A 23,536-nucleotide genomic window follows, 5' to 3' on the forward strand; every position below is an offset into this window, starting at 1 on the left:
CCTGCCTGCCTGCCTCTCTGCTCGGCTCCAGCGGCTCTCAAGCGGACAAGTCCGTCGAGTCTCTCCGGAGCCGAGAAGAGAATCCGGCCCCCTCTTCCTTTCCGGCGGGCGAAAGCCGCCCTCCCTCCCTGCCGCCGCCCCCTCTCCCGCCTGGCGGAGCCTTTCCTTCTCCAGCGCCCCGGGGCCGACCTGGCCGGAAGTCCGGCGATGCCAGAGGTGAGCAGAGGTGCTCCTGCCCCGCTCGCTGGCCCGCCTTCGCTCGCTCGCTGGCTGGCTGGCTGGCTTCCACCCCCGAGAGTTGGGCGTCGGGGGCGTTTTCGGGAAGGGTGGCTTCTCTGTCCCGGACGCGGCTGGGCTCTCCCCTCCTCTCCCGTCCCCACCGCGGAGGTGTCCGTGGGTGTCGGGGGAAAGTTTGGACGCCATTGGGGCACCTCTGGGAAAGACCGGGCAAGGCTTTCACGGGGCTGTGAAGAAAGCGAAGAGGGTATGGGGCGAGAGGGCTGGCTGGCTGGCTGGGTGGGTCTCTTTCGGGCTACATTTCACTTCCATTAAATTCTACTCCGTCTGGGAATCCTTCTTTCTCTTTACCCAAAGCTTCTTAACCAAATGCATTTCCGGGAGTGAAAGTCCACTGTTAGGTTTGCTGACTTTAAAAGGCTTATCCCAGGGGAAAACAGGCGGGCCCACTCCCGCTACGGATGGGAGGAAGGCGACAGCACCTGACAGTTGTGGTGTTTTTTCTTCCGCTTCTCTGGGGGCGGCTACGCTGCCTGGTTGATTGTTCCCTGCAAGACTGGGTGGGTGGGATTAGGAACAGGAATAGGAGAGGTGTATCTCATCCATTTTTTCTTCCTCTATGTCCAATTCTGAATATAATAGGGCCTGGGCATTAAAGCACCAGACAGCATTCCTCTGTGAGTTTCACTCTCAGCCTTTTGCATATATGCGTTGGTATGGGAAACTGGACGGGTGGTTATGAGAAGCTTTTTGGAAGGGGCTCCAAAGAGGAGGAAGAAAGGTGCAGTACAGGAAGAGGATTGAGTGCAAGATGCTGAGCGGAGAAGGGCCTGATTCTCAAGGTAGGCATGGAATGGTTGTAGATCCCAGGACACCCTCCCCCTAGGACTAATACCTCCCGGATGCTTTGGAGTGTGGACATCCCATTGTCCTCAGCCAGTAGTTTGACTGATGTGGCACCACCTGGGAGAAGGCTCTCCTGGGCTATCATCTTGCTCCTAGCTTCATAGACCTTTCTGATTCCTTAGAGAACTGTAATCATAATGAGATGTTCTAAAGAAGACCCCAGATATTGTGGATTCCAGCTCCCAGAAGTCTCAGCCATCCTGGCCAGCTGAATTTCAAAGAATCTGGAGGGCCAGGAGGTGAGAACCTCAGCATTGAATTATTCTAGTGGAGTCTTGGAAAGTTACTGGCTGTATGTGGCCCACTTTTCTGTTGGCAGTGGCGGTTTTTAATTTTATTTAGCACATGTATATTCCATCTGTTATATTCTGAGACAGCCTACAAAACTAATTCTGCAGTAGTATAGAACCATAATAAATTGGTTTCTGAAGGTGAGTTTTGGTGGGGGGGGGGTGTAATCTTAGTGCATGCTATTTTTAGATCACAGGATTCTAACTGTGTTGGCATCCCCAAAGTAGAGAAATGGAGAGGACACAAGTAGGCTCCTGGGGTTTGTTTTTGAAAGGAAAGAAACCTTTACTTGAAAAGATGAAAAATTAATTATCGGCCATCAAGTGGTTTTCAACCTACAATGACTTACAGGATTTTCTTGGTATAAAATACTCAAAAGTGGTTTCCCTGTTGGGATACTTTGATACTGTGCTGCTTGTCAAAGGCCAGACAGATGGCAGGGCCTGCAGCCCCATCAGCCCCCCTCCCCATACTCCCTCCACGTGGTCTCAACTGGCCACTCTCCCGAGGGGCAGAGTGGGGTTTTGAACTCCATATCCGTGGTTCTCCAGACGGGCTGTCCAACCCATGGAACTGTACCAGTTTTCTTTGAAAACTTCCTGATGGTGACTGGCCAAAATAGAGTTTTTAAGCCAATGTGTAGTGCATTTTTAAAAAATTGTAGTTTTCATTATATATTCACACCTGCAATAGATGTTCTGTGAAATGAAGTTTTCAAGCTACTGCTTAGATCTGAGTTGGCCTACAGAAAAGGGTCTCTCATCCTTTTGCCTTCTTTTCTAACATTAAGTGGAAAGTACAAGACCCAACTGGGTGAATAGCGGCACACAAGCTGTGGTCGTAGCAATTGTCTGTACAGAGCTCTCAGTGCACATGTCGCTTTATAGAGCGTGAGGACAGGTCCCTGCCACAGGGTACAGTATTTGCAGGCTAAAATTATATGTAGATATGTGTGTGTGTATTGTTATTAGTATATATAAACAATTACAGTTTATAGTTTTAATGCATAATTTATTGTTCTTTGATTTCTTTTTTTTTAACACTATGAGCCGCCTTGAGTCCCCTTACTGGGGGAAAAGGCAGCCTATAAATGAAAAATAAAAAATAAAATAAAATAAAATACAAGGGAGGGAACAAAAGGCAGTTTGAGGGCTGGAAGTGGAGAAAGAATGTGGATTTATGTCTAGTCATGTGCATAACTAGATATATGGGGACTGGTCTCGGTCCAATTTTAATCCTAATGAGAGCAGACCCATTGAAACCAGTGGGACCCAAGTAAGTGGTGACTGGTCTCATTGGTTTTTAAAAGTCTCTCCTGTCTTTGACACTGGAAGTGGATTCGGCCCTGAAAGGTCAAGTGAGGTGTTCTGCATGGAGACCCCTGTTTTTAGGACATTGGCTTCCATTGGAGGAATGAACTCTCTTGCTTACAGCACAGTGACTTAACTCTGATTGCTAGACCCCAGAGGATAGTTGTTGTGTGCAGCTATTTATATTTGATTTTTCATTTCTGTTCCCTGTGTGCCAATGGCTGGGCCTCTCCTCTCCTCTGTTCATTCCCCACCTCCCTTTGCATGGAGCCTGCAGCACAATGGCGTGTAAATGCCACTGCACTCAGATGGGCCTCCACTGGAATTTTCATTCTCTCCATCAAACCCAAAGAGGCTGAGTGGCCTTAATGGCTCAGCGCTGTTGCCAGAAAGCCCTTGGGCGGTTATGTTGAAGGCGAAACTGGGCAACAGATTGGCTTATTAGAAAAGGCGTGTTTCTTAGCTCCAGCTGAGTCCAGTTCACACACGTGCTCAAGGTGTTCTGTTTCTGAATCCGGGTATAGTACGAAGGAGGATTAGTCAAGTTAATGAGACTAGAATCTCTGTAAGCTTATCCTGCACCAGACCACGGCAGTTGGCATTGCTAGGAATAAGGCCATTCCCTGCACACCCCTGGGAATTCTGCAGTTGTGTAGCTTTGCTTCAACATCCCCCCCCCCAAAAAAAAGTGTATGTTGGCAGCTCTGAGGGCAGTGCTGTGTTGCAGAAGCAGGGAAAAGCTGCCAGGGTCATGCCAAGTGGGGCAGCTTTTCCCTCGATCCTTGCCAGTTTGTCTCCTGGATTGGATCTTTTGCTGCCGTGTTGCTTGTGGGTGACGTTTTCTGTCTGGGTGCCTTGGCACGTGGGTGGAATGGAGTAACATCACAGGGGCAGAGCCTTGCCATGGAACATGAGCAGCAGGTAGACTCATCCATTGGCATTCAAAGCACATGTGGGATGCTCTCTAAGGACACAGGAATGCCCACATCCACCAAATACTGGTTTCAAGTGCGATGGCATCCTTGTTCCCTTTGGCTTCACTGTGGATGTCAGACTGAGAACAGTCCGGCCACATCTGTGGAGCTGGGGTAATATTGGGACCCTTTGAATGGCAGTAAGACCCAGAGCCACATTCTAGCATCTGCAGCTGAACTCGGTGGGTGGAAGCCCTTGTGACAGGGAATGTTTTCACGTACTGTATGTTGAGGCTGCGGGTAGCCATTTTCCAGGTACCTGATTTAGATCATGGAGACATCATGTGCTAGAAACCATTGTGCATGAACAATGTTTAGTTTAAAGCATTGTGGACTGGTGAAGCCTGACCGCAGGTTTTGGGAGGGATGCATGCCTAGCCATCGCATAAGGGTACATGTTTCCAGAAAATGCTTGTTCTGGAACATGATCCTTATAGGAATGGCAGGGGCATCTGTAGTATTTTTGCAGCTATTTGTAGACTTAATTCTATGCAGTGCCTATGCTGACTTTGTTGAAAATTACCCATACTGATTAGCAGTCTTCCAGTTTTTTTTTTTAAAGCAGCACAACAAAACCAGTTTGTATCTGATCCTGAAGAAACGGGTTTTGTCAGTCTGCTGTTTTCTCCTCCCTCCCTCTCTTTTTAAGGTGGTGACTGTACTTCCAGCCATTGGCAAGAACTTAACTGCTAGGTGCATGCCGGTGGACTTCTCCTCTGTTTATCTGTGGCTGTGAAAAAGGGTTGTTTTACGGCTGACTAATTAAACAAGGCAGGGAGATAAAGAGAACATGACCTAGGTTAAGGTTGCTAGCAGTGGATGGCGAGTGAGGGGGTGGATGGTTGGTACTTGGTAGCTTAACCTTCTCTCCTTCTGTAAACACAGGCGAGGACTGTGGATTCTGGGAATCCAGAGGAAATTGACTCAAAACAGGAACTGAGTTCTAGATGACAGTTTTTAGATGCTTAAAATCTCTTGGGACTTGTTCTCCGTGTATCCTATTAAAATCCACTCAGCTGTGAAGTCACAGTAATAGATTACAGCAGCTGAGGTTATTTTAGAAGTAAATGTACTTCATTCTGCAGACTTTGCTTGGTTTTTCTCGGTCTGTAGAGATTATGCTGCCACCACCGCTGTTATTCTTCATTTCTTTATGAGGGACAAGGTGTATTGCTTTCTGCTGTAAGCAGTGTGGGGCTGTGGAATGACCTCCACAGGGAAAGGTGCCTCTTCTGAAAGGGAGAATCTGAGTGGACCCTTTAACAAAGTCCTCTTGTCTGTGCTGCGCAGCCTTCCTTTTTGGCTGGGTGAACATCAACACATAAAGCCCAGAAGTCTTTCATTGGGGTCTTCATGTTATATAGTTTGAATACAAAGTCATTAGCATATTATTCATCATTGTAAAGGAACATATTCCACACTGTATTTTTTTTTCAATTTTTCTGGAAAAACAAAACAAAGGCCTTGAGGAAAAAATGGAAAATCACAGTTTTTTTCCTTTTTTTTTTTAACACCTTCCCCTCTCTAGGTGTTATCATGTCTGACCTGATTAAGAGTTCTGCAAAAATGGAAAACACACTATGGCTGAAATCCTCTTGCTTAGCATAGCCGCTCAGAATGGTATAAATATACCAGATGGGCGGGATATAAATCAAACAAACAAACAAACAAACAAACAAATAAACAAACAAACAAACAAACAAACAAACAAATAAATAAATAAATAAATAAATAAATAAATAAATAAATAAATAAATAGTAAATGGCACTGGAGTAGGCCCACTGGATCAGTGGGGATTTAGTGAGTCAGTTCCTCTCTAAGTTTCATTGATTCAAATGGGCCTATTCTAGTTCTAATTCTATTCTAGCTGCTGTAATCTATTGTAGTTGAGATTTACTTTAGCATAACATACAGGGAACTGATTCACTAAATTACCACTGATTAATGGATGGGTTTACTTTAGTATGACTAAGCATCAGGATTTCGGTCACCCTTGAAACGATAGTTGATTGAGACAAAAGGCGCTGCCCACCTGTGGAACTAGCAGTGCTCTTGGTTGTATTGCAGAACATCAGCAGTCGGCCCTGGACTATGGCTGAAATCTTGCAGTGGGGAACTGCCACCCAATAAATATGAGCTCTTTGTTCACAGTAGTGCAGCCTGAGGTGAAACTCTGCCTGCTGGTCATGATGTCTCAGAGGCATCTGGTGTTCTAGCCCCACTCCTCACCCTTTGGCTATCTTCTACCCATAGCCGAGAAGAGTGCCCATTCGGCCTTAATGGGAAGACTTCCAAGGGAGGAGAGAGAGCAGCTTCTGAGTTTGCCCCCTTCCTCTGTGGTGTTTTGAGTTCAGATCCTTAATTAGTGATCCAGACTGCCTTTTCTGCAGAAGAAATTAGGGCTGTTTCTCTTATCCTTTGGTGCATAGGAGGAGGGTCCTCCCCCCCCCGCTTGATTCAAATAGGAATAACAGGGGCCTCCAGCACAGCCATGGCAAGGATGAACCTGGTCTGGATTGTAAAGCATGTGGAGTACAGTATAAATGAGAAATGCATACCAGGGACCTGATTGTTTCTGGCATCACCTGGAGGCTGAAAGGAAGATTGTGCTTCCTGGCAAGTCAGTGTTATTTGTGGGTGGGAAGAAAGTTTCCTCCCTGTATCATGGCTTTAGTAATCTGCATTTTCCTCATCCATCAGGCATTCCTTGTACACTGTTGTGCTTAACATTGCTTCACTCTGAATGCACTGGTCTCAACTGATTCTGGAAGCTAACCAGGCTTGAATCTTGTCAATATTTGGATGGGAGACCAACCACCAAGGATCTCCCAGTGGACTTGGGAAATAGTCCTGCCTGAATTCTTGGAAAGCCACTGTGGCTGGCAGTCCTAGTTGACAGTACAAGGCTAGGTGGATGAAGGGTCTGACTGGGCAGGAGGCAAGCTCCGTGTTCGTTCAGGGTCTCTGTGGGGTGCAGTCGTATCTTCATGTGGCCTGTACCTGTTTCTGAGGTGGGAATTGAGAAACCTGAGTTTTTCTAGGATGGTGATCTTGGATGCCATCTGTCCACTGGCCCAAGTAGCCCTTGAATTTCCGGTGTCCCTTCACTCTTCAGCGCGCCAGCCTGTTCAGCCTGGCTCCTTTGCTCTCCGTTGTTCTTCTTGTCTCTCCAGATTCAGCAGATTTTCTGATATTAAGCAATTGATCCCTCTGCACTTTTCGTGAAGGAGATCCCTGGTGGCTTTCTGAGAAGTGCTTGGCAATGCCCTTGAACTTTGCAGAATCTGTAAATCTTGTGTCTACTGAAAGATCCAGATTTGTGCTTTTGACCTACAGCTCCCAGCGTTTCCCGGGCAGCACTGCAGTCTGAAAACAAATCTGTGCACCTCTGATCTCTCTTTGCCCTCTCAGGTGGACTCCGGAGGAGAACGCATAGCGCTCTTAGCATCTTCTAGAGCCCCTTGGGGTGCTGTACTTAAGCACCAGTCCAAAGGAAGAGATGGCTCTTTCCCAGCACGATAGTAAAGCCGTGCTGCAGAGGTCAGAAGGAAACGCATAATAGACTTGGCTTTGTCTTTTCCCTCATACTTTGCATGTTTTTCCTGGGGTTGGAGTGGCCGAGGGGCTCTTTTCACTTCTCAGTACAATTCTCTCTTTGTTTCAACGAGCATATGTGGTGGACTCCATGCAAATAGCATGAAATTGCTAATGTATTTTTTTTTGCTTTAACGTAATGGGGTTTAAAGTGAGGCGAGTCTGTGGCCATTTGAGTTAGGTGAACTCTAGAGCCCATTAGAAACTGCTTAGAGCTGAGTAGATGGAGTAATATCTGCTGTGTCTACAATTGTGAAGGGGTGAGGAAGGTGTGGGCACCCACAGGTCGAAGAGCAGTTTTGCTGGCAGGGGCAAGTCCTCGTAGATTTCCTTGAGCACTGTGCCTGGCACTCCTTCACCACAATGTTTTGATTGAACTCTCCCATATTTTCCCTGCCTTGAAAGAGGTCTGGCTGTCTTCATTCCAGCAGTAATCACAGCGACTGTCATGAGAAATGAATAGCAAGACTCATTGGGCCTTGTTAGTTTCTCTTTGATCATGGACACTCAGTGGCTCATGAAATGGATTTTAATTGAGAGACGCTGAGAGAGGCTTGTTGGCTTGTGAGCAGTAGAAACAGAAGGTATAAGTTGTACAGAACAGGTGGCAGTTGATGAGCTGTGGGCCAGGTTGTAGGGTGGGTGTTTCTCTCACTGTGCTCTCAAGGGAAAGATACATTGGAGGCGCAAGAGATGTGTCATTTGCTGTCTTCCCCCCACACACACACACACACAGTTCCTGCCCTAAATCTCTGTGCTTGGAGCACTGGGAAACCAGCTCTCCTAGGCTAGTCCTTGACTTGGAGAGCATGCCTGTTAAGAACACAGCCCCACCCCACCCCCCATGTCTATCTCTGTGCATGCAGCAGCGGTCATGTCCAATCCATGGCAATCACTAACTAAAAAGCCCTGGGTTGCCAGGGCTGGAAAGAGTTAATATATCTTGTTTTATCTCTGGCCATTCGGAACATAGACAGTTTTGCACTCGAGGGGCCAGTCCGTGGTTTGCGTCTGTAGAAAACAGCTTCATTTGATAACCCAGGTGCAAACTGGGAACAAGCCTGCATTTATCTGCCTTTCCTCCTGAGCAGCTGAATTTTACCCTCCTGTGCTCTGTGGTAACTAGAAGCTGCTGCTATGGAAGCTGCTGCTTCTTAATCCCCCTACAGTAATTGTCTCTCATTATCACTTGTTTCCTCCTTGTATTCTAGCCTGGGAGTGGTTGTTCTAAGGCAGTGGTTCCCAACCTGGAGTCACCCAGGTGTTCTTGGACTGCAACTTCCAGAAACCCCAGGCAGCCCAGCTGGTGGTGAAGGCTTCTGGGAATTGCAGTCCAAGAATACCTGAGAACCACTGCTCTAAGGTATGGAGCCACGCAGGGATGTCAGGTACACTTTTTAGGTAGCCAAGATGTTTCTGTCCAGGCAAAGTATAGTCATTGTACCATCCTAAGCCCAATGGGACACTGTTGATAATTGCCAGGAGGAAAAGACTTCTAAGAGGCTAAAAGACTGAGCTGCAGATTGGGGAGGTAAAGGGTTCAGATGTCAACTTATTGGTGAGCTTGCTCTTTGACTATGTTTTGGCAGGCTACCGTCATTCAGCTTTTAATCCACAGTGTGGGAATAAAACTGATGTATCTACTTTTGTGGGCTGTTGTAAGAATGCTGTCACTTTGTAATTCATGACAATGTTTTTAAAAAACAAGAGCTAGTTCTTAGCAGCAGTGCCTCAAAGGCTTTAGGCATTTTGTGGAGTAAAAATCACAAGGCATTGGAAAGATTGGGGAGGGGAACCCCTAGCAATTTCAGACTCTCAGCATCTCCTGAACAAGTAACCAAACAGTAACAGTACTGAACAGTAATTTAGAGCAGTGTTGTGATGTGGTGAAGGGAGGCATAGGAGAAGCTCAGTTGACCAAGCACTTTTACATGATGCAAAGCTTGATGATGATGATGATGATCTCTCCTCTTGTATGTTAGCATTGAAAGCCAGTCCTGGCCTGAAAAACCAAGGACCGATAAAGCATATGAGCTTTTTGTGGTCAGGAAGCAGAGTTCTTGCTTCATAACAGCCCGTATGAAGACAGTTCCACCCACCCTGTGGGCTGAGGCCAAGGGAGGAGGAATCACCAGCTGTTTAACTGAGCAGAGGATGGCCCAGAAAGCCATACATGTTAGCTTATGTACTCGGATAACTTCCTTTTGGATCCTTCAGCCTGGAGGTAGGCAGACAAGGCCAAGATGAAGTCTCAAGATGACGAATGGGCTTGTAAGTCTGAGCACTTCTTTGTTCCTTTCCCTTGCATTGATGTTGAATATGTTTTGTTTTGTTTTCTGCTGGGTTTGTCCCGCTCTGTCTCACTCTCTGCTTCTCTCTAGTCCATTTTGCGCTCCCTTCCTTTAGCTGTTTAACTCTTATTCCTTATCCTCAAAAGAAGAAGATTTATATATTGTCTTGTAGGAGTTATAAGCAGCAAGATCTTTCTAGAGCTGTAATTGTGGAAGCTACAGCCAAGTATTCCGCTTCAGAGGTGACTGTCTTCTTGTTTTACGTGTCTCTTGTTCTCTAGGTTCTCAACTTGTCTTTACACCACTGAGCAGACAGAAGGGCAAGAGTAAGGCCACCTTTGGCCGAGGATTATTTCAGCTCTTGGGTTGAGCTGAATAAGATGAACATTAAGAAGTCATGGCTCTTGCGCGCTGTCTGGCAAGAACCTTGGGTTGCTTTTAAGGGTGTGGAAAAAGCTGAATACCACAGAGGAGAAGAAAGGTTCCAAGAAATGCAAGCTCAGCCCTTGAAGATCATTTCGGTGTTGTCTTTCAAACTACTCTTGCAAGCCTTGTCCCCCTTCTGTTCTGAGGCAGGCGGTTCCTGTTCCAGTGTGTCTTTGGAAACTGGGCAGAGGTGGGAGGAGGATGTGGTTACTCTGAAAGGCTTTCCTCCCATATGTTTTCCTTAATTTAGCAACCCAGGAAGCAGCAACATGACTATCAGCACACAAATAAGGCTGCTTCAGGAACACTTGTCTGTTCCCTTTTTGGATGCAGGTGGGGAAGACAGGTCTACCGGGGGGGGGGGGGGACTGGTTGCTGTGCAGCTGGTGACTCCAACTGGTGATTGGTCCATTCTCCTGTTGAGAATTTGTTGGTCAGGGGATGAAACTCGACTTTGCAGCATGTTTGGGGTGGGTGGATGAATGCTGTCTTTTGCTGCTTCAGAAATAAGAGGTATTCCATTCAGAAAGGGAAGTTTAGATCAGTGCTTGTCAGCCCTGGTGGCTAGTAGAAACAGACCACATTATGCAGAGCGAATTTGCCCCATGTCTTGCGGGTACAAAACTCAGTTGTGCTTTTGGTGAAGCCTTATGAGTGTTGAAAAGTAGCCTGTTCCGGGAGGTCCCATTTCCCCCGTCACAGGTTGGCAACTATGGAGTAGGAAGGAGTAGCTGCTTATGCTCAGTGTTCCGAGTTGGGTACTAGGACTTTCAGTTACCGGTCTGGCATGTATGGTAAATGCATAGAAGCTGGCATGAAATGTCTAGGTGCCCTGTACAGAACTGCTGACACCCATCAGGGCTGGCGTCAAATCCCAGGAGAACCAGGCACTTGGGACTGTTCCAAGCTGGAGTCCCCAAGAGTCTCTTAGTCCCTTCCCAAAGTTGTCTTGCCAAAGGGCGGTGCCTGTCTAGCTGCCAAATTAGGAGCAAGTCTCCTGAAACTCTCTCTCTGAAACCTGTGAATATGGATTGGGTGCTTGGACTGGCAGGTTCCTTAACATTGCCAATGACCGGATATTGACAGTTAATCATGTTTGCCACTTGCCCTCTGGACTGGCAAGGTGAGGGTGTGGATTTTACAGAGTAAGAGGCACAGGATACATGAAATTATCTTGTATCAGGCCAGCTGAGAAACCATGTCAAGCTTTAGATGCCAAGAGGAGGTGCTTGAGCTGCAGTGGGTCCTGGAAGAAGTCCCTCCCTTGGGTTGGTAAGTTTGCATTAGCTGGCCCTTAAGCTAATATTAAATGTTCTCCCTCAGGTAATTAAGGTAAAGGTTCCCCTTGACATTTAGTCCAGTCATGTCCGACTCTAGGGCGCCGTGTTCATCCCTGTTTCCAAGCCGTAGAGCCAACGTTTGTCCGTAGATCATTTCTGTAGTCACATGGCCAGTGCGACTAGACACGGAATGCTGTGATCTTCCCACTGTTGTGGTACCTATTTATCTACTTGCATTTGCATGCTTTCGAACGGCTAGGTTGTCAGGAGCTGGGACAAGCGACGGGAGCTCACTCCATTGCATGGATTCAATCTTAAGACAGCTGGTCTTCTGACCTTGCAGCACAGAGGCTTCTGCAGTTAAACCCGCAGCGCCACCATATCTAGGTAATTGGGTGCCGGCAAAAAGGAATTAATGCCTGCTGTACTGAAGTTTAACCTTCAGGTGGCTCCACGGTAGTTAAGGTTGTCTCCATGAGCATTTTCAGCAGCCCCTTGGCTCTGTCTCGATTTCAAGAGGATGCAGCTGACCGTATGTGCTCTCACGTACTCGGCAATGATGGAGTTGACGTGAGGAAGGTGAACTGCACAAAGATTCAGCTACAACTTGGGTTTGCTTGTCAGGAGAATAAACTTCAGTAAGCCTGGTGTCCATGTGCTCTTTTCCTAAAAGACTTTACTTTGGGGGGGAATGCAAAACTCAGTGGGAGAGTATGTGGTTAGGCATCTCTGGCGAGGAAAAAAGTGGGAAGCAAGTGAGGAGAAAGCTCCTCCTCAAACTCTGCAGAGCCCTTGCCAAGATAGGTTGTTTTCTGGGCTAAACACACCAGTGGTTTGATCTGGCACAAGGCAGCTTCCTAGCTGTTCTCTCCAAGGTAGAGGCGACTAGACAATTCCAATTCCTCACTGGTGGCAATACAAAGTTTGCCATTTTGTCTGATGTTACAAAGCATGGCTTGAACCCATTTGGACCAAACAGCTGCTTTGTTCTGCTGCAGGTGTACAGTTGTAACCTTCACCTCTCCCTTTGTTCATGATCAAAGAAGAACGGGGGTTTGCGAGCCAGGGGCATTATCTCACCTCATTCTCCTAATGAAAAATTTTGGGTTATCCTTGTGTCCAAACTGAGACAGGCTGTGTGAATTTAGAAAGGTTGTATTCTCTTACTTTACCCAGCAAGAACATCTGGCTGACCCCAGCTTTAAAACACAGCTGTTTGCCAGAGTGCTTGACATTATTGTTGCAAGGTATTAGGAGGGAGGTGTGGTGGGTCATAGAATACAAATAGTGCAATTCACAGAATCTGTGGATGATGCATCTATTCAGTATGGACTCGTGCATGGACATCTCTGAACACTGGGACAGATTTGAGGAAGGTGTGTACATAGCAACCCACAGCCTCCATCATTGGCTTTTCAGTCTAGCACAGCCTGTAGCCTGTCCAGGGAAGCCCGAGGCTTCTCTGTGCAGACCACAGATGAAGGGATCAGTGGCTTCTGCAGACCTTTATAGGTCATCAGCTCACATCTGGAACTGGTCCTTAACAAGCCAAACTGCCAGATGGCTCCTGTATGAGTCACAGAGAGCGGGCTCAGGGCTGCTCTTGGGTGGCTCAGTGCCAGTGTTGCCACCAGCATCCTGGGTGTTGCAGGTCATGACGATAGCCGTGCCATGTTGTCACTGATTTTTCCTGGCTTTGCAGTCCTGGAATCAGAGAGATGGAGGAAACCACCCAGAGAGTGGCAATGTTAATGGGCCGGTATAGAAATGAACCCCGAGGACTGTCTAGTCCAACCCCATGCCAGTGGAGGAATCCCTAGCTTAAAGTATCCCTGGGGAATGACCATCCAAACTGTGCTTCAGACCTCAAACATCTGAGATCACATAATTATAAAATAATTTCTGCTTTGTCTAAAGTCATTTTATTCAGATGGGCTCTAGAAAGGAAGCTACTATCAGGTTAAAAATTCAACAGAATGCAAAGCATTTGTCTTATCCTAATGGAAGTGGGCCAATGGGTTTAAATTATTGTAGCTCCTCCTCCTCCTCCTCCCTCCTTCTGTTTCTAAAATGGCCTGGTGGTTCTCCTTCTATTTTGAACTATGCCACTGTCTCCCTGCAATTGTGGTTTTGAGTCTTCCTCTTTCTGCCACAGCTGAAGGATAAGGCAAGGCTCAAGGCAACATCCGCAAAGCAGTGCAAGGACTCCAGCCTGCCAGCAGAACTGCCTTCTGATCTTAAAAAGTCCTGGTTGCACTACCAGGGTTGGATAAGGGGACCATTCCAAGTACACATAAGAGACACCTTCCTGATTGCATTTCAAACCTCAGGGATTTGAAGCCATTTTCTTTTCTGAATTCCCTTTTGCAGCCAGTCTCTGGGAGATGGTAGTGGTCCGTTACAATATTTTAAGTAATTTATTCTCATGTTTGCCAAACAAGGACACTTCTTCCTGACTCTTCTACCTTCTTTTTTGGTATAAAAAATTGACCTATATCTCTGAGCTGAAAAATGAAAATGGCAACCAAGATGGATCAACCATTCATGCTTTGGCATTTGTTCCCCACGTGTTTTTGCAAGTATTGGTGAAGCTGCAGTCTTAAAAACTAATCTCTGTGCAAGGTCTGCTCCTGTGTGCCTGTGAAATTGGATAAGAGGTTACTTGAGTTTCTGCCATAGAGCAGAAATCAAGATACAGTGGTGCCTCACATTACTATGTTAATTCGTTCCAGCGAAATCGCTGTAGAACAAAAACATTGTAAAGCGAAATTAAAAAGCCCATAGAAATGCATTAAAACCCGATTAATGCATTCTTATGGGCTTGAAACTCACCGTCCAGTGAAAATCCTCCATAGCGCGGCCATTTTCACTGCCCGTGCAGCGAGGAATCCGTCCCAGAAAACAGCGGGCAGCCATTTTTTTTTAACCTGGTGGCCATTTTGAAACCACCTGTACTGTGTTTGCTGTCCTCTGAAGATGCCGGCCACAGAGACTGGTGAAACGTCAGGAAGAACAACCTTCAGAACACGGCCAAAGAGCCCGAAAAACCCAGAACAACCTAGTTTGTGTGTCTGCAAAGTCACCTTCTGACTCTGGGTCTAAAGTAGGAAGCATAGCCACCCCATCCATGCTTCAGTGAATGATCCCTTTCTTTAGGAAGAATATCCTAAGCTCTTCTGGGGCTCTTCCTGTGCCCTGGTCACAGGAAAACTGCTGGGTCCAAATTGAGCAAAAAGAAAATGGGATGGTTTGTGAGGAAGCTGCCAGTCAGACAGGATTGGCTTCTTGTGACCAACCCCTACTGTCTGCTGAGTGCTGCCGATTGCAGCTGATTTCAGGAACGCCTTTGGAGGTCATTAAGAAGACGGAAGCACCCCAGTGGGACTGACTCAGTGGTTCTCCTTGCCCTGCGGAGGAAGCCGGGAGGCTTCCTTCGCCCTGAACTCTTCCTTGTCCTGATTGGAGAAGAGGTGATTCAAATCGAAACTATTTCTCTGCGTGGGAGGACAGCCCGGCCATAAAAGATGCAGGAAGTGGGCATGTGTGTGAGGAAAAGTAGAACAATAAAAGGCCGAAAGGATGCTTGGAAGGGATATTTGCTGGCAGAGGGAGGGAGGGAGGGGCTGCCGATTTAAGAATATGTGGGCCACTTTGGTCATCACCTTCTCCTTCCCAGCATCCCATCCCGTGGCCTAGAGGTATTTTTAGAAGCCCAGCCATCTCCCCTTTGGAAGTTTCGGTGTGCCAAGCGAGGGCAGCCCAGCTGATGTAATTCAGGGAAAGAGGAACCGCTCGGCTCCTCATCTTCAGCTGTTGGATCAGGTTCTGATTCCGGTTAAAATCTTGCTCTCTAGGTTTCCTCCTGGAAAGGTCCAGCCAGCTGTGACGTTGCTCACAGGAGGCTGGCCATCGCTGAACCGTTAAAGCAAGGTGTGGCCAGGCCAGCAGGGAGCCTTGGGGCATCTTTTAAATGGTTAGTTCTATGTGGCATAAACTTTGGCAGACTTCAGCCCACTTTTTCTGATCTGCAGAAGCGAGGCTGCAGCCCACAAAAGCTTATGCCAAAGTCTGAGCCGCCACAAGCATCTTCTGTCAGTTTTCCTGCAACAGCTTGCAGTCTGACCCAGCAGCTGACCCTTTTGAAATCTCCAAAGCAATTGTTTTTCATCCCAAAAGTGTGTCGCTGAGGCAGCTTTCTGTCCTGCTCTGTGTACAGGATGACCCTGCGCTCTGAATCAGAGTGACTGTGTTTTCATCTTGTTTTTGTTTTTTTGTTTGCTTGTTTTTGGTTTTCCAACACATGTCGAGCCTTTGTTTTAGATGAAAGACATTGCTGCTTCCTTGAAGAAGGAAGCTCCTTTCCAATTTGTAGAAGGCCTTTGGAAAAAAACACAGCTCTTTATGTTTTATTTAAACCTAACTTTTTCAGAGGTAGGGGGAGAGCATAACAGCTGGCTGGCTCTGTCACAGTGACAGGAGTCTTCTGAGACCAGAATTCTGGGCTTGGAGTTGTGATGAGAATACATGTGCATTGCCTGCTCCAACAGTGTGGGCTGTAGGATTAAGCTGAGCTCACTGTTATATCCAGGACCAGTTCTTTCTCAGGGGGAAGACTCTGTAGCTCAAAGCCACTGGATCTGCCTGTGAATCAGGAGAGTTTTAAGACCCTCTCTGAGACCCCAAAGAGTTGAAAGCCTCCCGTTAGAGGAGGTAGTTCCAGCTTCGATGGATAAACAGTCTTAGCCTGATGAACGGAGTCCCCTTTGTTGGCATGGTACATTTTTTGTCTTAGATGCTCAAAAATCCCTTCCTTTTAAAAAGATCTCTGTTTTCCTTTAGGTTTCCTAGTCAACGTCAACATGTTCAGCAAGAAGAAAAAACGCATTGAGATCTCGGCTCCTTCCAACTTTGAGCATCGGGTCCACACGGGATACGACCAGCAAGAGCAGAAGTTCACTGGGCTGCCAAGGCAATGGCAGGGCATCATCGAGGAGTCGGCCAAGCGGCCAAAGCCTCTGGTGGATCCTGTCTGCATCACGGCTGTTCAGCCGGGATCCCAGAAGGTGGGTGACTCCAGCTTTGTTCCTTCTTCCTGTGAGGTATGTCCTCCTATTGAGCCATAGAATTGAGGAGCTGGAAGGGAACGGAGGGTAATGTAGCCCAGCTGAGCAGTCTGCAAGTGAAGCATCCCTCAGTGGAGGGGTAGTTCTGAAGTGGGTCTAAAGGAAGGTTAGGTCTGCGGTTGCAGGCCCTCCTCTGATGTGGGCAGGTTCAGACTGGCTGCAGACCACCTGACATCTGTGAGACCTGGACTTTCATTGTGACGTCAGTACAGTCTCCTGGAGGTGTCACTGCAAGCTGTGCTCCAAAATAGCAGAAACTGGACACTTGACAGAAACATGTGATAGGATCCGTTGTGAGGGCCCATTTGTTGCACAGGCTGGGAGCCAATACAGGAAGTGAAGGGTAAAATAGAGCATATGTGCCAGATCTGAGTTGGTCTCTGAGGACAGGAGCTGCTGACTTCCAGGAGTGTCAGGAGGCTCAGCCTGGAGCAGACAAGCTGGCATTGGTTCTCCTCAGGGAGGTCAGTGCAGGATGGGGTGCTGGGAGGTGGGGGGACTTGATCCCGAGTTTGTTTCAGTTACGCTGACCAGAATTCAGTCAGAAGTAGACATTCCCAGGCCTAAAGGTGTGTGCTGGTTGTGAAGGAGGGTTTTGTTTCCTGGGGCTGCTGATTTGTTTTCTTGAGGTGCAGAGAGATTGATGGTGACATTCGCTTATTCTTGACAGGCTCAGAATTTTGCCACCATTGGCAGCGTGGGCATCCCTGGTGGCAAGAGGGAGGTTCTGTGTTTGCCTGTTTGGCTTCCTTGGGGAGACAGGAGGTGTGCAGTGCTTTAGATTGAGTAGTGACTGAGTTTCCAAGGAGTAGCAGGATCTAGGAGCCAGCAATGGGTGACTCCCATTTCTGCCCTCCACAAAAGGATTTCTGGAGGACAGAAATGACTCTTGGCAGCATGAAAGCATGCATCTCTTCTAAAGCTAGGCCACATGGGGTGAGCCCAGCTGTTCAAAAATCAAATGGAATCTACATTTACATGCCCAGGTGTCATGTATGGCAGTGGTCCCCAACCTTGGGTCTCCAGATGTTCTTGGACTACAACTCCCAGAAGCCTTCACTGCCACCTCTGCTGGCCAGGATTTCAGGGAGTTGAAGTCCAAGAACATCTGGAGGCCCAAGGTTGGGGACCACTGATGTATGATGTCTCTCATGTGGTGGGATGTATTTTTTAAAGCTCTGTACTTGCTTTGTGGCCACGGTCTTTTCACACCTTCTGGTTGCCACCTCTTTGGGGTTGCCTTCCCAGGAACCGAGCAGCGTGGTAAACGGTGACCTAGCACAGGAAGTAGTTCTTGATTATTAGGTCACTGTGGTGGCTGCACCTTGTAATTGTAAGAGAAGATGATGGCTCAGCCATGATCTTTTCCTGGGAAGATGTGAGGGGGAAAGCCTTGTGGCTGAATGAAAACGGAGACCCGTTGTTCCACTCCTGCAGCAGCCTGGTGTAAAAATGTCAGCCTGGTGAGGCCATGAGGTTTCCCTTGTGCTTCTGTGGACAGAGTGCTGCCTCCTTCTCTCATGTGTTTTAGCTGCAGCATGCTAGGAGGGTTATATTTATCCTGAAGAGCAGCCTCCCCAAACCCTCATAACCCCATTCCCCAAGGCCCGTGCCCCATTGCCAGGGACCCACACCCTTTCCTACTGCTTGCAGTGGCTGCTAAGGCATTTATCCCCTGCACAGAGGAGTTGGCACAGAATTTGGGAGGCGGTTTGGCATGAGAACCCCCGAAGGCCGAGTCCTCCTGGCCTTCTGCATAAGTGTGGCAATTCTGGAAGGATCTGCTTGTTTCTGTTGGAGGCGTGATGCATTGCTGGGGAGGGTGAGGCACCTTGGTTCAGATGTGCTGCTTCTTGACTCAGGACTTGAGCCGAGAAAGAGTGGGGCCTGGGCTGCCCTTCCTGATGGGCTGGGCTCCTCTTCCATTTGCCTCGGCTGCCGGGTGGGAACTTTAATCTCCGTGGGGCCCTGCAGTATCCCTGATGTTTTCCAAAGAGAAGACTTCAGGAGCTCATTCAGGGCCAAGGACCACATGTTCCGCTTGCAGGCACCTTCCTGGTGATCCCAAGCTAAGTGGAGGAATTGCATTAGCAGCTGTTGCTGTGCAAAAAATGTCTGTCTCTCTTTGCCTGCTCTTGGTTTCTTGCAGTTAGCCTGGAGTGTCTGTCGTGGAAGATGCCTCCCTTTTACGTTTCCTCTCCCACTTCCACAAAAAAGCCACTATGTGTGGTGCCAGGCATTATTTGCCTGCAAAACCCAACCAGTAACGTTGGTCAGATTTTAGGAGGCAGAACTCCTGAGTGGGGCCAGTGTGTGTTCTCTCTGCTTGGGCTGAAAGAGCAAACCTTTCCCTCGGGGCTCTGTCGCCCTCAGGATGTCCACGGAGGCAATTTTCTGTCATGCCCACTTCTCTCACTAGCCCCACATATCTTCTCCTGCTGCTGCTGCTTTTGCTGCTGTGGGCCCACGCAGGAGAAGCCCTTTCTGCCATGCCTGCTTCTTGGATGGCATCTCCTTGCCTGGCCTAACTTATTTTCAGCCCTGATTAGAAGTGTTGGTGGCCTGGAATTTAGTACTCTACTAGGATGGCTCAAAAGCTGGTGTAGCTCTCTCACTCTCTCCAGAGCTGTTTCTCAGCCGCTTCCTGACACCCTGATTCCTGGGCGTCAAGAGAGACCCTCGAGGGTTCCCAGTGGCTTCAGTGCCTCTGAGCTCTCAAAAGAGGCCATCTTTAACCTCTCACATGGCTCTTCCGTATGAAAGAAGTTTCTCATGGCACGGAGTTATGCATTGCGTAGGCTTGGACGGGAGCTCAGCTCTTGCATATTCAGATATTCAGCCCACGTTGAGAGCACAGGGCTTCGGTGGGAGCTTGGAAGTGGAACCTCCAGGACAGACATTTAGGTTATGGGAAGGCATACCGCCTAGAGAGGAGGAACCCCTTGATTCTTCATCGGTGCTCCTGTGACACGGACCCATATTCAGAGGTGCTATTTATACAGTCGGCAAAGCCATTCCAGGCTGTGAAGGGTTTGTGTGTTTGCATGCTTTAGTGGCGAAGCTTCCTAATTTGTTTGTAAAAAGACTTGGGAGTTAGGAGTGAGCAGGAGGGTGTTCGGGTTTCCTGGCAGCACCCAGTTATTCAAAACGATGAGGACAACCAGGAGCTTTAAAAGGGTCTCAGAGCCCTGGGGAGATGGGCAGAGAAGTGGTGAATGTGGCAAAGTGTCAGCGAGTGTGATGTGATGCCGTGTGTGTGTGTTTGTGTAAGACTGCTGGCTTTACGTGGACAGCATCAGGGTTTACTGTTACTGCCCAGAAGGAGCACTTTGAAGACGGGATGGATGGCTTGACAGAAGCCCTGAGCTGGTGTGCAACTGCTGTGGAAAGGGCACCTTCCGTGTTGCAGATCATGAAGCAAGGTGATCTGAAATGAAATGGGCGATCATCATCATGACATGCATGTGTTGCAGCACATGGAACACCCATGCAGTTTTAGCCCTTGGCCTTATTTTTAAGAGGATCATGTGGAGAAAAGGGCAGTCTTCAGGGGGGGTGGAGCCAAGCATCTGCAAAAAGGCTCTAGCTTAGAGAAGTGAGTAAAATAGGGTCTGGTGTAAAATGCCTTCTTGGCGTGGAAGTGGTTGCTAAAAGAGATGCTGCTGTCTATCACTTGGAGCCAAGGACCGTCCTCTGTTGTAGCTAAACGGGGGGGAAACAGCAGTGCTTCCTCAATGAGTGTGCATCTCCATGTTGTGCCGAAGGGCCTTACGTGAGTTTCTGTGATGTCTGGGGATTGGCCAGATGGCCGTTGTAGCCTCACGGGTCACCTCTGCAGTCCAGGCTCCTTTTGCTGGCAGCCTGTGCTTGAGGGCACTTTGCCTGATGTGCCAGGCTGTTGTGACAGATGTTCTTCCTCCTGTGGGATTAGGCCAGGCTGCTGGGCTCCTGCCCCTTCTATGGAGAACATGTGGTCCAACATAAAAGTAGGGGCAGCGGCTGGGAACACGGAGTACTGTAACAGAAACCGGTTCATGTTTGGTCAGGAGGCTGGTGTGAGACGGGAAGGTAGAAAGGGCTCTCAACGTGACCTGCTTGGAATAGCATGTTGTTGAATTGCTCCCAGAGGGGGAGCCTTTTCCTGGACGGGCTTCCCTTGGCAGGCAGTGGGCTGCCCATGTTGGACTTTGCAAGCCCTGCTTCAGGACATGCTGCGAACTGGAAGGATTTGAAATCAAACAGGATTGAACTGAACCTGTTTTAAGTAACAGAACACATCTTAGGCTAGTGACCTAGATAGTGGTTTGGACAGCAAGGAGAAACAAGAAGTTGTAGGGTTTCCTCTCCACCATTGTTGTTTCAACCCAGGATTATTGTTGTCGTCTTGTTGTTGTTGTTGTTGTAATATTCACCTGTGGTTTTTAAGGACTGTTCACTGCATAGATGGAGAAGGATTTGAGGCAAGAGCAGCTCCTGAGAGGCCCACCGGTGTCTCCAGTACGCGAGCTCTCCCACTCCTGCTTCCCGCATGGCCTGCTTCCGTACGCTTCCTCATGTGTGCAAAAGTGCTGAGCCTTCCTCAGTTCACTGTCAAGCATCCATCAGACTCCATATTTTTTGTTCTGTTTTATGTTGCTTATCTTATTTTCTTTTGTGTTTGTGTGTCTGTTTTCCCCCCACCTTCCATTTTCCGTTCCCCATTCCGAAAGATCATTGTGCGAGGGAACAAAACGGCCAAGGACGGGTCCCTGGCCTGGCTGCTGGATGAGTTTGAGAACATGTCCGTGTCGCGCTCCAACTCTCTGCGCAGGGACAGCCCTCCTTTCCCGCCCCGGCACGACCAGCTCTACCAGGAGAATGGCCTGAACGAGGCCCTGGCCAGGGCCAGGCCCCCGCACCCCCACCACCCCCACCACCTGGACGAGGACACCGGGGGCGGCCGGGGCAAAGAGCCCAGGGAGCGGAACCGCCACAGAGCCCGAAATGACCTGGACCAGATCAGGGAGAGGAGCCAGGACGACAGGATGGCCACACAGCAGCAGCAGCAGCAACACCCTCGGGGGCAGGAGCCCACCGGCAAACCTCACCCGCTTTCTGGCCACCACCGGCCACCACCACCCGAATACCACAAGCCCGCCTCGGACCACCAACACAGAGCACATCCCCGGGATGGGAGGAGGGAGCCGCCCACAGAGAGAGCGCCCCCTGATCGTGTGGTCAGGAGGGAGCGCGTGGACGGCCCTGACAAAAGACCCAAGTCTGCCTACACTGGGGAGACCAGCCCACCATCCCCCCGGGAAAAGCGGCCCCTCTCGGGCCCCAATATCCGGACCCCCAATCTCCCTGTCTCTGAGGGGGTCATGAAAACAGCACAGCAGACCGGACGGCCTTTTAATACATATCCACGAGCAGACACCGACCCTGTCAGGGGTGCTCAGGTAAAAAAAAAAACCCTACCCCACCCCACTCTTGTAGCTCAGGGTGTTCTTGGCCTGTGAGTTCACCAGTATTCAAAGAAGCCGTTTCGTGCATCTTTCTCAGCATAGCCTGCGTGGTGGTTTATGTGGCGGGCGGTGAGGTGTGCTGACTTCTTACGCATTCTTCAGGCGCGGTCATTGGCCCCCGTGGCCGCATGAGGGGCCCTTTCCTTGCACTGCTCTGTCCCCTGGTGCCACTGCTCCCTTCCCTCTCACTCCCTGGCCCCGCTGTGCTCCTTCTCGGGGTGTTGCACCCTCACTTTCCAGCCCCACCACCTTCCTGCAGCATGGAGGCGCAGCTCTGCCGTGTTTCTCTTCTGCTGTTGCAGCCCTTGCTTCTACTAACCTGAGCTCCCCACTCGAGCGCTGTCCGCCTTCCTGAGGAAGGGCTTATCTTCCTCTCAGCTTCTCTCTCTCTTTGTGTGTCTTTCTGCCTCCTTGACAATCCTGCACTCGCTTCCGTCTCACCTTCTTCTGTGTCGTTGCTCCTCTTTCAGTACAGTCTCTGTGTTACTAGAGCAGCTTATTGCAGTGCGGGCATCCCCTCAGCCTCCATCACCAGGGACTCACATTGAACCACAGCTGGAGCTCTGAAGCCTTTTCCTGGTGTCTTTCGTGGCCTTCCTGCTCCTCTGTGGTCTTCCTTTTTCTCCAAGAGCAGCGCCGTCCTTCGCTGCAGGTGCTCTTTGCACCCTACTAACCACCAGCCTTGCTACCTCGGCTGCTCTCCTTTGCTCCACTCCGAGAAGGTGTCAGTCGGGCTACCTTGCTCTCCCTTTTTCTGCCAGCCGCAGGGAATGGGTGGGTCCGTTCTCACCAGAGTTCACCTGCCGGGAGCTGGAAGGAGACGGACGCCTTAGAAGGCCTGGGTCAGTCTCAGCCTATGTCCTAGCTTTTTGAAACGTATGGCAACTTGGAGGTGCCAAAATTCTGTGATAGAGCCCCCTGCTGTACCCATAGAAAGGTCCTGGTTCACTCTCCAGCATCTCCAGTTAAAAGGAAACCTTGTATGTGCCCTTTGCGGAGGGCATCCTGTGGGGGGGGGGGGGCAGAACCATGTGGTTGCCTTAGAGAGTGAGGCCTGTGGCCTGATCCAGGCAGCAGCTCTCCCTTTCCCACCTATGTTAGAAACTGCCGCTTGGGCCTCTGGGAGCCTTCTGCCACTCTGAGTCACAACTGGGCAAAACAGACCGATGGCTTCTGAGTAAATAAGAATCACTCACAGCCATCTGTACTTCCAGGGAGAGGGGATGTGTAGGTTGCCGTACGTGGATATTATTGCCTGTGACTGGATCTCCTGGGAGGATTTTTTCTTCTTCAACGCTCAGACCTCATGGCTAGTGAAAGCCCTTGTTTTGTCTGATATCCGGGTTATCAAAGCACAAAAACCACTCAGTCCCCCAGAGTGCTGGGATCACCATACTGGTTCCTGGCACTCCGGTATTCTGGGCTAGAAGAAGCACACGGGGGCCTTAGAGCCCAGGCGCTCGCTCTGTGTGTGTGTGTGTGTGTGTGTGTACATATTCCCTTCCCATCAAACATGCGAGGGGCTCAGGATTCCTCACACCCTGCACCAAAGCAAAGCCTGAGATTTTATTTCCTTAACAGTATTTCTCCTCCTGTTTC

At 49.0% G+C, this 23,536-nt stretch overlaps 1 protein-coding gene across 6 annotated transcripts in view; it reads left to right on the top strand.

Moving 5' to 3' along the window:
* Positions 1-23,536, top strand: part of PAK4 (p21 (RAC1) activated kinase 4) — a 51,035-nt gene that overhangs the window by 17,451 nt on the left and 10,048 nt on the right. Inside the window, exons 1-3 of one of the 6 annotated variants that reach the window (XM_020787046.3) lie at positions 87-216; positions 16,150-16,373; positions 21,143-21,871. In XM_020787046.3, coding sequence (XP_020642705.3) covers positions 16,170-16,373; positions 21,143-21,871 — 933 coding nt within the window. In that variant the 5' untranslated portion in view covers positions 87-216; positions 16,150-16,169. Of the gene's footprint in view, positions 1-86; positions 217-9,499; positions 9,585-9,640; positions 11,698-16,149; positions 16,374-21,142; positions 21,872-23,536 lie in introns of those variants that run through there. The other 5 variants (XM_020787045.3, XM_072980118.2, XM_072980117.2 and 2 more) reach the window with 5 other exon arrangements.

This window comes from Pogona vitticeps, chromosome 9, assembly GCF_051106095.1.
Source record: "Pogona vitticeps strain Pit_001003342236 chromosome 9, PviZW2.1, whole genome shotgun sequence".
Taxonomy (NCBI): domain Eukaryota; kingdom Metazoa; phylum Chordata; class Lepidosauria; order Squamata; family Agamidae; genus Pogona; species Pogona vitticeps.